Consider the following 14,904-nt stretch of genomic DNA (forward strand, 5'->3'; position numbering starts at 1 on the left):
AAAATTTCTGTTTACAGTAAATGGATTCTGTGATCCTATCTGGTATACTATTCTGGAATCTGAGCTGACCCTAACTGCATAAACCACCACTATGACTAGGCTTGGCAATGTCCCCAGTATCTCATTTAACAAATTTCCAATGTAGTTTTCTAAAAGTGTTAATTAGCTTGTGAACAATAGTTTCCTGAGTGCCCTCAATTCTATGACAACAGCACTTTTCTCTCTCTGTTTCCAGTGATTACCACTAATATTTTTAGCTCCTGCTTAATCAGTCCCAATCTTTTACACTTTATACTATAATATATTAAAACAATAACATTCAAATCTATATAACTGGGACTTGACCACATTTCTCCAAATTTATTTTTTAGATTAGTTTTGTAAATTTTCTGATTATTTTAATTTAGATTAATTTTATTTCTTTCAGATATGTCTCCTTCAAAAATATGCCTGAATCTAAAAAGAGTGATTTTGAAAAGTCAAATTTAAGACCACACTTTGCACCAACAAAAATAAAAATTCAAGAAATCAAGTCAATAGGTAATGCTTTGTATATTTATCTCTGTTTTGATGTATTAATGAAGTTCTTTTATTAAATACTTTATTATTTATTAATGTTTGTCTTATAAGTTCTTATAATTTGATGTTTCTGTTGAAAGCATTTGCTTGAAAGCCTATGGGTTATAACTGAAGTGTGAAAGATGTCAGTGAGCTATAAAGAAGAATTTCCTAAGAGAAAGAGATGATAAATGTCAGAATAGACATTTGTACAATTCACAAATTAAGAATATATTTTTATGTTTACTTTTCCGGAAAGAAAATCTCTGGATTTCCTTGCAGCTCAACCCTGAGTTTTCTTGTAATTGTTTTAAAAAAATCACTCAAGCTTGTACATCTTACTTAGTAGAAATTTACTTTACAGGGACTGTAAAGGAACTCACTTTCCTAGAAACTTCAGGAATCTGTGAGCTAGGAAACTGCGTTATAGAGCCTCAGAAAATTTGAGTGTTTTATGTTGTCTTTGTTTTTCTTTCCCTGGCATTATCAAAAAACCCATCTAATTGTGTCATGCTCATCAACAGCCCTGACTGAGGCTCCTTGAATCCACATTGCCCCATATTGCCTCATTTCTGTGACTCTTCGTAATCTAATTCCTCAAAAGATTTGTTTACATATACTGTCTCTACTCCCTCAACATTTTTTTTTTTTTTTTTTTTGCGGTACATGGGCCTCTCACTGTTGTGGCCTCTCCCGTTGCGGAGCACAGGCTCCAGACGCACAGGCTCAGCGGCCATGGCTCACGGGCCTAGCCACTCTGCGGCATGTGGGATTTTCCCGGACCGGGCCGCGAACCCGTGTACCCTGCATCGGCAGGCAGACTCTCAACCACTGCGCCACCAGGGAAGCCCACTCTGTCAACTTTTGTTCAAACTTCAGCCTACTCCAAATTGGTCTTGCCTCCACCACTCTACTGAAATTACACTGATTAAGAGTACCAGTGATCTCCATGTTGCTAAATCCAAAGGATAGTTTTCTGCCACCTCTCAGTCCCACTGTAGTTAGCTGATCACTCCCTTCTGCTTAAAACTCTGTTTTTCTGCTATCTCACCCTTTCTCAGTCTCTCTTTTTAATTTCTCTTCTCCATCCTTAAAATACTGTATTTGCTCAGAGCTCAATCCTGAGCCTGCCTCTGCTTCTACATTCTTTCTCCTTGGGTGATCTAATCCAGTCTTACAGATTAGATCACCCAACTGTATTTTAAATCTCTATGGTTTAAAATACCGTAGAGATACCGTTAAATCCTTCATTTATATCTCAATCCAGACTAATCCTCTGAAGGGCAGGTACCTACACTGAACTACCTATTTGATATCTCCACTCAAGCTTCTCATTACATCTTAAACCTAATATCCAGAACTGGTCTCATGATTCCCTATCCTAGCCATCCTCTCAAACTTTCTCTCCCATCCCCTCCCCGCAACAGCATTCCATTCTCAGTACATTGGACCAATTTACGCCAACTGGCTCAAGTCTAAAACCTAGAAGCAATCCTTGATCTCTCCTTTCCCTCCTCCCCAAAGTTCAATATGTCAACAAGCTCTTTTCATTCTAACTCATCTTGAATTAATCTATTTTCACCATGTCTGTTGTCACCACCCTAATCCAAATCATCATCATCTTTGTGTGTCAACTATAGTAGCTTGCCAACAGGTATTTCTTCTTTCATTCTTGCCCTCTTTATAATCACTTTCCTTTTTTATTAAACCATTTAAAATTATGAAATAACATACATTATGAAAAGTGAATATAGCATAAAATGTACAGTATAATAACCAATTATTAAAAAAACACCTATATAACCATATTGCACATCAAGAAATAGAGCATTGCCAACATCACCACTTGACGTTTCCCAAATCACCTCTCCCTTCCTTGTCCCTGGGAGTTACTACTGTCCTGATTTCTGTGGTAATCACTTCCTTACTTTTCTTTACATTTTTACCATCTATTATTTGCATCTCTAAAGAATATTGTTTAGTTTGCTTGCTTTTCACTGTATATGAATGTAATCATGCTGTATGCATTCATTTTTTTTTTTTCTTAGCATTGTTTGTAAGATTCACTCATATTGTACTGTGGAGGTGTAGTTGCTTCATTTTCATTGCTGTTAAGTATTCCATTGCATGAATATATCACACTTTGTACTACTCTTGAAATTTGGGGTTTTTAGTTTGTCAGTCATTGCAATGCTGAAATGAATATTTTTGTTTAGGCATCCTGCTGCATCTGTGTAAAAGTTTCTTGAGAGTGTATATCCAGCATTTACATTACTGGGGATGCTTATCTTCAACTATAATAGATAATGTCAACTTTCCAAAGTGTTTTTACCAATTTATGCTCCCATCAGATTTGTGAGGGTTCTTTTTGTTCTGCTTCCTAACACTTGGAATTGTCAGTTTTCCATTTTAGCAATCTACTGGGTATATAATAGTATATCATTATGGTTTAATTTGCATTTCTGTGATTACTAATAGGTTTGAGAACTTTTTCATAGACTATTGACAAATTGGATTTATACTTTTGGAAATCATCCAAGTTTTACCTTATTTTAAAATTAGTTTTTTATCTTTTTCTTGTTGATTTTTAAATATATTCTTTTTACTAGTTCTTTTTTGGTTTGGCGTATTGTGAATATCTTCCCCTTTTCTATGGGTTTTCTTTTCACTCTCTTTACGGTGTCTTTTTGATGAACAAAAATTCTTCCACTTTAGTAAGGTCAAATATACCAAATCTTTTCTTATTTGATAAATACTTTTTGTACCATATCTAAGAAATCTTTTCCTACTCTGTGGTCATGAATATCTTTTTCTATTTATCTTGCAAATGATTTTAGTTCTTCTTTTTACCTTTAGGTCTAAAGTCTACCTGGAATTACATTTTGAGTGAGGTAAGAGTCAAGTTTAGTTTTTGTTCATGTGAATACCCAGCTATCCCAGTGTGGTATTAAAAAGGCTATTCTTGGGCTTCCCTGGTGGTGCAGTGGTTGGGAGTCTGCCTGCTGATGCAGGGGACACAGGTTCGTGCCACGGTCCGGGAAGGTCCCACATGCCGCAGAGCGGCTGGGCCCGTGAGCCATGGCCGCTGAGCCTGCACGTCTGGAGCCTGTGCTCCGCAACGGGAGAGGCCACAACAGTGAGAGGCCCGTGTACCGCAAAAAAAAAAAAAAAAAAAAAAAAGGCTATTCTTTCCCTTTCCCTAATACTCTGGGCTCTTTGTTCTGGAGTTCTTATTATGTTTCATTATATTATTTATCCATTTCAATACCAATACCAAACAACATTAATTTCTGTAGCTTAAAATAACCCTTGATATCTGGTAGAGCAAGTCTTCCCTCCTTGTTCTTCAAGAGTATCATGGTTATTTTCTGTTTTCCATTATGATTTCTTCTTCTGACACATTGGTTATTTGGAAGTTTATGTCTTAATTCAAAATATATTAGGCTTTTCTAATTATCTTTTGGTTATAAATTTTTAGCACAATTACATTGTAGTTTGAGGATGTAATCCATAGGATTTCAGTCCTATGCAATTAGTTAACGCTTGTATTTTCACCCAGTATATGGTCGATTGTTGTAAATGTTCAGGATGTGCTTGAAAATAAAGTATATTCTGCAGCTGTTGGGTGCAGTGTTCTACATATGTCTTTTAGGTCAAATTTCTTCACTGTTTTCAACTCTTCTTTATTCTTTTTTATTTCTCTGCTTGCTTATTCTGTCAATTGCTGAGAAATTTCAGACTCATTTATTTTTTCCTTGTAGAATTATCAAATTTTGCTTTACAGATCTTTAATATAGTTTAGGCTGTGTTATTAATTGCATAAAATTTTAGAATTATTATATATTTCTAGTGAATTGAACCCTTTTTAATTACAAAGTGATTGTTTTATTATCCAGTATTACTGTAGTTACCCCAGCTTTCTTTTGGCTAACATTTACATGGTATATCTTTTTCCATCATCTTTTTGCCACACTTCTGTAACATTATGATCTCTTACATAAGAGTCTTATCTCTTGTAAACATCAAATTGTTAGATTTTTAAATCTACTCTGTAATCTTTGTCTTTGAAATGGAGCATTTAGTCCATTTATACTTAATGTAACTACTTATATCTTTGGATTTAAATCTGCCATCTTATTTTGTTCTTTCTCTCCTGTTGATTCTGTGTTTCTTCTTCTGTCCTCTTATGTCTTATTTAGGATTGACTTTTTAAAATTTAAACTTTTCCCCTTTACTAATTTGGTAGTCATGCATTCTGTTTCTATTCTTTAAATGATTACCCTAGAAATTACAATATTCATCCTTTCAAAATATATTGTTACCCTCCTTCTGGACAATAAAGGAATCCTCGAACATGTTAATTATTTTCCTGCCGTACTGAGTTTTATGTTATCACTAAAGTCCAAAGTCTTACCTAAATATCATCTAAATCAGCTATGGTGAGACTCAAGGTATGATTGATCCTGAGGCAAAATTCCTCTCCAGCTTGAACCTGTGGAATCAAACAAATTGTGTGCTTCCAAAATACATTTGGGACAGGAATAAGATAGACATTCTCATTCCAAAAGGGAGAAATAGGAAAGAAGAATGGAGTAATGGGTCCCAAGGAAGTTTAAAACCTACTAAGACAAACTTCATGAGATCTTAAGGCTCAAGGATAATCCTCTTTGGCTTGATGCTCTGCCTTCCTGACCCACTGGGGCAGAGGTCCTGCTCTCACAACTCTGCTGAGTGGGGGGGTCACATCTCCCCCACTTCCCCACTGGGACTCTGCTAGGCCAGGATTTCATCCCCAGGACTATCTAGTGAGAGTGTTGGCCCACCCCCAAGGGCTCCATAGGCAGAAACTGAGGCAGTGGCCTCTGATTTTGATACTGAGGCAGGCCTGATGATCTTTGAGTCACCTTCATGGTCATTCTTCCCTTGTCTTGAGGAATAGCATGTTTGCAGTGCATAGCTCTGTGGTCCTATCCTGTAAAACCCAAGAAGTCCGACAGCCTTCCTTCATTTTATCCTGTCTCTATCCCCTTCACTTCAAACTGGCAGTGTCTCTCCTGGGATGGCTGATTAGGTCCATGTTTCACACCCATACCAATCTCCTTATCTCCTTATCAAATGGTCAGTGCACCACAGCCTTAGTGTTCTCTTTTGAACGTGCTTTCTCAGTTATTGTAATATGAGAATTTTCTAAATTCTTAAGTTCTGGTTCCATTTTGCTTAACAATTTTGTCTTCAATTCATTTCTCTCGTCTTGCATTTTTACTACAAGCAGCCAGCAGAAATCAAGCCTCTTCTTTAACACTTTGCTTAGAAATCTCAGCTAACTATCCAATTTCATCACTCACAAGTTCTACCTTCTACAACAAAACCAGAACACAAACACAAGTCAGCCAAGTTCTTTGCCACTTTATAACGAGGATCACCTTTGCTCCATTGTCCAATAGCGTGTTCCCCATTTCTGTCTGAGACCTCATCAGAATGGCCTTAACATCCGTATTTCTACCAACATTTCTGCATATGGTTATTCATGTATTCTCAGTGAAAATGAAAGCTTCCTCAATGGCTCTCCTCTTTCTTTCTGAGTTCTCACCAGAATTGCCTTTAAAATCTCTTCATGGCCATATTAGCTTTTTCTAGCATGCACCTCACAACTCTTTCGGCCTCTACCCACTACCCAGTTCCAAAGGTTCTTTTATATTTTTAGGTATTTGTTACAGCAGCACCCCACCTCTCAGTCCCAATTTCTCTCTTATTCAGGCTGCTATAACAAAGTACTATAAACTGGGTGGCTTAAACAACAAATATTTATTTCTCACAGTTCTCACTGGAGGCTGGAAGCCTGAGATCAGTAGGATCAGGTTCTGTTGAGAGTCTTCTTCTTCGTTTGCAGACAGCCACCTTCTTACTTTATTCTCACATGGCGGAGAGAGCATTATTCTCATCATGGACATTCTACCCTTATCACCTCATCTAAACCTAATTACCTCCCCAAAGCCCAACTCCCAAAACCACCACACTGAAAATTAGAGCTTCAACATATGAATTGTGGGAGAGACACAAACATTCAATCCCTAGCAACTACCCTATCTAAATTATACCTCCCTCTCATGCTGTCCCTCACCAAAATCTGTCTATGTCTGTCATGGCATGCATCTCAATTTATAATTGTTCACTCCTTTGTTTCTTTACTTAATTCTTTTCTGTACTATCCAATAAAATGTGTGCATCATTGGGCAGAAATCACAATTCCAGAGTCCAACACCAGGCACTGGCCTGGCACATTGCAGGTGATCAACAAATAACTGTTGATTGAAGGAATACCAGATGTAAGTTTGTTACATCTATTATCTCATTTAATCCTCACAGCATCCCTGTTACATAAGTACTATTATTTCCACTTAACAGATGGGGAAGCTAAAGCTCAGAGGGGTTAAACAATTTTCCTAAAGCTACATAGCTCACAAACAGAAAAGTAGTTTTTGGTCCCAGGCTACCTACATCCAAAGTCTGCATGCTTGACCATACATTATACCTACTTAAAAAAAAAAATCCATTAAATGATAATACAAATTAGTAAAACTCATAATTGGAGATGGGGGATTCAGGTTGAGGGGAATCTTTCTCTTTTCAAAGGAATTAATGAGAAGATTTATTTGACTATCAAGTATGATTCTGTTTTATTTAGAAATCTTTTTTTCTAAGAAAACACAGCTTTATTGTACAATAGTAATTGAATGTTATATTCTGTTAATAGAAATTCTTTTTAAAAGCAAATTATTCTAGAATATATTTAGCTCTAACAAACTACATTTCTAAAAAGTTTACAAGTAGAGAAAATGGTTTGTTGAGTTAAATTAGAAGTAGTCTAACAGTATAGAAATACCATTTATGTTTGCATTTCTTTCTTTAGAGCCAGTAGAAGAATATCTAAAATCAAGATCTATTAGATCTTTTCATTATCTTAAGGATACAACTGAGGTGGGTTTAATTTGCATGCTTACAATTATTTAATAGAAATCCAGATTATCCCTAATAGTTTTATATATTTTTCTACAAATCCCAAATTCAAATGAATTTTAGGATTCAGAAGCATAAAATTTTAAAGTGATTTCATCTCTGATATTATGCAAAACTTTATATATGGCAATAATAGAGAAAATAATATGTTACCTGTTGGACAGGCAATACAGTGGAAATTATTTATTGAATGTTATCATAAAGTTATCAAAGTTAAGACAGGGCCTCATAGAAAATTATATGTACATAATTTAAATATTTTATTTTAATTTAGAATATAAAAATATACATCCATTTGTTAATCTTTTGATGTGTAGCCAAGACCATTTTTTTTTCTTTTTGCGGTTCACGGGCCTCTCACTGTTGTGGCCTCTCCCGTTGCGGAGCACAGGCTCCGGACGCGCAGGCTCAGCGGCCACGGCTCACGGGCCCAGCCGCTCCGCGGCACGTGGGATCTTCCCGGACCATGGCACGAACCCGTTTACCCTGCATCGGCCAGCGGACTCTCAACCACTGCGCCACCAGGGAAGCCCCAAGACCATTTTGGTTATAGTTATTTAACTCACATAATTACAATAACAATGATTATAACAGGTTTAGCACCAATACTATTGGAAACATTTTTAAAAATTTTATTTTATTGAAGTATAGTTGATTTACAATGTTGTGTTCATTTCTGCTGTATAGCAAAATGATTCAGTTATACATATATATACATTCTTTCATATTCTTTTGCATTATGGTTTATCACAGGATATTGAATATAGTTCTCAGTACTATGCAGTAAGACCTTGTTGTTTATCCATTCTACATATAATAGTTTGCATCTGCTAATCCTAAACTCCTAATCCATCCCTCCCCCACACCTCTCCCTCTTGGCAACCCCAAGTCTGTTCTCTATGTCTGTAGCACCAGAACTATTGACTCTTGCTAACAACCTGAGCAGAGGTACATGGGCATCCTGAAAAGTGACCAACCAGCCTTGACCATTGAGCATGCCTGGATATTATTCAGGAGGTTTTATCTAGGAGACTAGAGAGAGAAATTAATACAGAGAATCAGCAAAGGGAAGTCATTTAAGAGAGTCTCTTAGGTGTTAATTTACTTCTTCTTCTTATTATTATTATATTTATTTATTTATTAAACACAAAAGGCAATTTATTGGCTCATGTACATGAAATGTCCAGGGCTGTCTAGCTTCAGGCATAGCTGGATCCAGGGGCTGATATGATGCCATCATGGGTCAGTCTCCATCTCTCAACAATGGTTTCCTGCCTTGGTTTTCCACTCTGTGGCAAGATGGCAGCTGAAGTGCTGGACCTCCTTCCCCTCTTCTCAGCAGGCTCTTTCTTTCTTTCTTTCTTTTTTAACATCTTTATTGGAGTATAATTGTTTTACAGTGGTGTGTTAGTTTCTGGTTTAGAACAAAGTGAATCAGCTATACATATACATATATCCTCATACCTCCTCCCTCTTGCGGCTCCCTCCCACCCTCCCTATCCCACCCCTCTAGGTGATCACAAAGCACCAAGCTGATCTCCCTGTGCTATGTGGCCGCTTCCCACTAGCTATCTATTTTATATTTGGTAGTACTTGTAAGTCCATGACACTCTCTCAGTTGATTTACTTATTATTAACCCTGTTTATTGCTAATCTGGAGAATGAAACATGAAGAAATACATACTTTGCACCATAATTAATAACATGTTATCATTTTATTGCAAATTTATACCTTTTATACTTTTTAAAAATATTGACAAAATACACTGTCTGGCTTATTAGTTTTATCCTCATCTACATGTTTTATATAGGTTTGTGTTTAATAAAAATCTCCCAAGAAATATAAATATATTGTAACTTCATCATAAGATTACTCATCATAATAAATTTACTAGCATCTTATATAAAACATTTTAATTTTTAAAAAACAAATTAAAATATACATATGCCTTTTTAAATTAAATAATACAGAAAGGCTAATAAGAACACAAAGCCCTTGCACCCGTTCTTCCTGTTCTAATTTCCTCTTTTCAGAAGCAACCATGTTTAACCTTTTGAGGTTTCAATTCCTCTTATGATTAACTCTATAATTCTAAAGAATGAGCTTCTACTGCTAATTTTTTATTTATCAACTTTAAGCATTATCTACTGCATAATCAAAAACAAAGATTTGAATTAGTTTATTTACACTACATCTCACTTCTCTCCCTCTTTCCTCTTCTGTATCTTTTTTTTTTTTGGCTGTACGCCGGCTTCTCACTGTTGTGGCCTCTCCCATTGCAGAGCACAGGCTCCAGACGCACAGGCTCAGCGGCCATGGCTCACGGGCCCAGCCGCTCGGCGGCATGTGGGATCCTCCCGGACCGGGCCACAAACCCGTGTCCCCTGCATCGGCAGGCGGACTCTCAACCACTGTGCCACCAGGGAAGCCCCCTCTTCTGTATCTTTGATAGTTACTTTTCTGCTTTTTCTGTTTTAACATTGAAATAATATATCTAAATACTTTTTTCTTTCCTATCAACTTTAATCACTAACTCCTGATTCCTCTTTACTTAAGATGAAAGATCTTAACAGTTTTAGCCTTTCCTCCACATCTTCTTCCCTAGGTCAAGTATATCTTTATTTTTACACTTTTGAGGTCAATGATTATACTCACTTTGTAACTCTGATTAAACCTTTATGTTTTGTCTGTAGATTAATTCTAAAGCTAAAAATGCTTTAAACAGCATTTATATTATTACATTTTTGTAAATAATTGTTTATTGTAGAACAAAGTAGTGTGCTAGGACTATGTTTCTTCTCAAGGGGTGCAGTGTAAAAACAATAGGCGCTCTTTTCTTATTCTCCATCAGTTACTAAAAAATAATGCCATATATTAATTTCCCTTATATTTAGATCTTGACTGTCTTGTGTACTTTTTCTGGAGTTCCTAGTTGCCTTTCTTTTTTCTTATGGTGAATGATAATAATAGCAAACATCTATGTAGTACGTGAGTGTGCCAAGCACTGTTCAAATGCACATATATGCATATATATGCATTCTTCTTTTCCTGCCTTCTTTTGGATAATTTGAATATTTTTTAACATTTTAATTTATTGACTTTTAGCTGTACCTCTTTGTGTTTGGATTTTTTAGTGGTATCTTTAGGGATTAAAATATACATCATCAACTCTTCAAAGCCTACTTAGAGTAAAATTGTACTATTTCACATAAAGATTTAGAAGCCTTTAAATTGTATAAAACCATTTACTAACCCTGTCTTTCATAATATAGTCTTCATGTGTTACTATAAACCCCATAAGACAATATTATAATTTTTGCTTTCAACACTCCTATATGTTTTAAAGAAAGTAACAGAGTAAAAAAACAACCAAATACAACCAGATCTGATGCTCTTCAGTACTTCCTGAAGATATAGTTCCATCTGGTATCATTTCCCTTTATCCTGAAGAACTCCCTCAAGTATATTTTGTAGTGAAGGTCTGCTTGCAACAAATTCTCTGTTTTCTTTTACCTGAAAGTGTCTTAAGGATATTCTGAAGGAAATTTTTGCTTGACACAAAACTTTGGCTGATAATTGTTTTTTCTTTCAGCATATTGATGATGTTCCAACATCTACTGGCCTTCACAGTTCTGACCGCCATAGTTTCTGATGAGAAATCAGGGGTATTTTGAATTGTTCCCCGGTGTGTATAACTTGTTTTTCTCTGGCTGCTTAAAGATGTTTTCCTCATACTTGGTTTTCAGCAGTTTGATTATGTGCTTAAGCATGGTGTTCTTCTTAATTATCCTGCTTAGGGTTCATTAAGCTTCTGGAATTTATAAATTTATGTCTTTCATCAAATTAAGATCATATTTCATCTCACCACTATTTATTTAAGTATTTTTCTACCCCATTCTACCTTTCCTGTCCTTCTGGGATTCTTGTTACACATATATCAGACTTTTCTTTTTTGAGTTCAGCAAGTATTTATTGAGTTCCTACAGCAGCCAGCCTCCTGTCCAGAGACTTGTGGCCTGAGATCACAGGGTAGGTGAGCAGGCTCAGACTTTTCATTATTGTTTTCTCACAGGGACACATATGTCTCTGAATCCCTCTAAAAAACAAAAATTCTCCTCTCTTTTTTCATATTGGGTAACTTCTATTGGTCTGTATTAAAGTTCCCTGACTCTTTACTCTGATGTCTCCATTCTGTTTTAAAGTCAACCAGTGAGTTTTTTTACTTCAGGTATTATACATTTTCAGTTCTAGAATTTCCATTTTTAAAAATAGTTTCTATTTCTCTAAGATTTCCTTTTTTCTCATTCACTGTGAACATATTTTACTTTTTTCATTGAGCATAATTATAATAGCTGCCATAAAATCTGATAATTCCAACATCTGGGTCATTTCAAGGTTGGTTTTGATTGATAGCCTTCTCTGTTGAGACTAGGTTTCATTTTCCTGGTCTTTGCATGTTAAGTTGGATTTATCCTGGACACCACAACTGTTATAATGTGGAGACTCCAGAGTCTGTTATATTCCTACAAAGAGTAATGATGTTACTGTTTAGCAGTCAGCTAACTTGGTTGGGCTCAAAATATACTCTGTCTCTATAGAAGCAGCTCAAATTTCAGTTCAGTTGTTATATCCTTAGCTGCACTGCTTGCAGTTTTCCCTAAACATGCATCGTTCATGGGTCAGCAAGAGACTTGGACAGGGTTTATACATAAAAGATGGGGCTATCATCTTTGGCACTCTTCTTTCTATCATTCCCTTCTCATTTCCCAGAAGTTTTGGTCAGCCTGAACTTTTTCCTCTGGTTCTTCTGGCCAGAAAGAACTTAAGTTTTCTATCAGAGTTTTAGATGTCCTATACTTTGGCCTGCCTGCAAACTAAAAGCCATAAAAATAGAAACTTCACTCTACGCAAGTCAGTAATTCCAAGTTTCAATGCTTTTTCTTTGTCACCTGCTTTTGTTCATTCTCCAGGACCTTCAGGCAACTTGTGTGTGTGTGTATGTGTTTGTGTTTTCTAGAGTATTTTGTCTAGAGTTTATAGTTTTTATCTGAGAGAGAGTGGCTCTGATAGAGGCTTACTCAGCCATATTGAAAAAGAATTTTCCAGAGTTTTTACTACTTCCTTTATTTTTTCCTACTGCATTGCTCAATATTTCCTAAACATCTATAAATAATAGTGCTGATAGGTGTCACTATTGTCATGCCACACACTAGTGTATTGTCATTAACCATAATATTAGTTAGTGGTTTTATATGGGTATAATTTTTTAAATTTTGCTAAGATATTCTTTATCATATTAAGAAAGTATTCTCTTTAGTTTTATTACAGTTCTTATCAATGATGGTTACTGAATTTATCAAATGTATTTTAAATATTACAGCTATTAAAATAATTACATTATTTTTCTCCTTTGATCTATTGGGACATAAATTATAATAACTTAGAACTATTAGGAGCTTTTAATTTCTTTTATTTTTTTTTGCGGTACGCGGGCCTCTCACTGTTGTGGCCTCTCCCATTGCGGAGCACAGGCTCCGGATGCGCAGGCTCAGCGGCCATGGCTCACGGGCCCAGCCACTCTGAGGCATGTGGGATCTTCCCGGACCGGGACACGAACCCGTGTCCCCTGCATCAGCAGGCAGACTCTCAACCACTGCTCCACCAGGGAAGCCCAGGAGCTTTTAATTTCTTGATAATTTTGTTTGGCCATTACAAATTGTTCCATTAGTACAGTGTTGAGTAGTATTTTATTTTGAATTTGTGAAATCACCTGAAGTCGTATGTGAAATTAGCTTGTAGGCTTCTTCTGGTGCATCTTTTCAGACTTCGGTGTCAAGACTATGTCAGCTATGAAAAGAACTGAAAAGTCTTTGTTGTTATTTATTTTTTAATTTAACTGACATTATATTGCATAAGAATTGTTTGTTGCATAAAAATTTGAAAGAACCTATGTATAAATCTATTTGGGCTGGGTTACTTTTTTAAAGGTAGTTATTTGAAACTTCTTTACATTTCTTTTAAGAATTTTTGGTATGCTCAAATTTTCTACTTCTTCTCAAGTCAATTTTGGCCATTTTTCTTTACATTGAAGTTTATCTGTTTGACTCTGAAGACATCGATAGTCTATCCCTCTCACAACCATCCTTCTTGACTATTGAAAATTACTCTTTATACACTACACTCCCCTGCCCCACCTGGCTTTGAATATGCTGTTGATTGTCTTAATGAATACCCTGGACATATGTTGTTGGCCTCTCCTGATATGTTCTTATCTCCAAATCCCAGCATTAAGTTCTTCCTCACTGATGAAGTGTTTCCTGTCTATTCCAGCCCTCTCTTCTAAACTCCTCCCCATTTAAAGATTGTATTGATTGGTTTGGTTCTTAGTGATATTATCTTATTACATTATTTGCCAATGACTCATGTATGCTAATCATATATATTTAGAATGTGAATTCTTTATGGCCTGGATTTTTGTCATATTTAAAATTTTTATCTCATATTATCCAGAATGAAATATATTCTGTTCCTAGTGTGAAAAAAAATTGTAGGTACTAAACAAATATTTGTTTGGTTGGTTGATGGACAGTCACAAGTTACGCAGTTTATACTTACATATGCATGTTTATTTGGGGTATCTAAATAATTATATTTAAATAGAAATATACAGGGACAATCTGAGACACTAGGTAAAGCTGGATCACTTTTTTCCAGTTTCTCCCCCTTTACTCAGAACTATTCTGCTGTACCTGCTCTGTGTATGAGACAGTAAAGTTTCTGTTTAAACCAAGAGGGCTTTTTTTTCTCAGTACTTAAACTTTAGACTTTCTCTGCATTTGGAGAAATACATTTTATATGAAAATAATGGCTAAGTTTTAGAGACAAAGAAAATAAAATTTAGTAAAAAGTGCGAGCATACACAAATTTTTAAATTTCTGTAGACATGTTCCCTCATCTAAGAAGTGGTAATAACATCTATTTCATAGGGATTTTTTTTTGAGGATTAAATAATCATTATATTTGAAATTATTTAAAGATCTAGTCAGCTGTTAGTTATCATAATTAGGTATTCCAAATATGAATAATCAAGTATAAATTATTTACAATATAGACATGGAAAAAATAATTTCTAAGATAGTTTCCCCTTTTCTTTATGTTTAGGAAGAACATGCTAAACCCTTCCATGAACTGTATTCACAGCATAGACAACAACAACATAGAAGAACATTGGGATCTACAATCTTTTCTCCTGTACCCAGCATTCAGTCTAATGCTTATAAGAATGAAAAAGACTCTATTTACAGGTATACACATTGTGTGTTTATATT

The 14,904-nt window shown here is 35.6% G+C and overlaps 1 protein-coding gene across 1 annotated transcript in view; it reads left to right on the forward strand.

Moving 5' to 3' along the window:
- Positions 1 to 14,904, forward strand: part of C1H1orf141 (chromosome 1 C1orf141 homolog) — a 39,068-nt gene that overhangs the window by 14,963 nt on the left and 9,201 nt on the right. The window contains 3 exon segments of the mRNA XM_033851638.2: positions 428 to 540; positions 7,469 to 7,540; positions 14,742 to 14,880. Coding sequence (XP_033707529.1) covers positions 428 to 540; positions 7,469 to 7,540; positions 14,742 to 14,880 — 324 coding nt within the window.

This window comes from Tursiops truncatus, chromosome 1 (genome assembly GCF_011762595.2).
Source record: "Tursiops truncatus isolate mTurTru1 chromosome 1, mTurTru1.mat.Y, whole genome shotgun sequence".
Classification (NCBI taxonomy): domain Eukaryota; kingdom Metazoa; phylum Chordata; class Mammalia; order Artiodactyla; family Delphinidae; genus Tursiops; species Tursiops truncatus.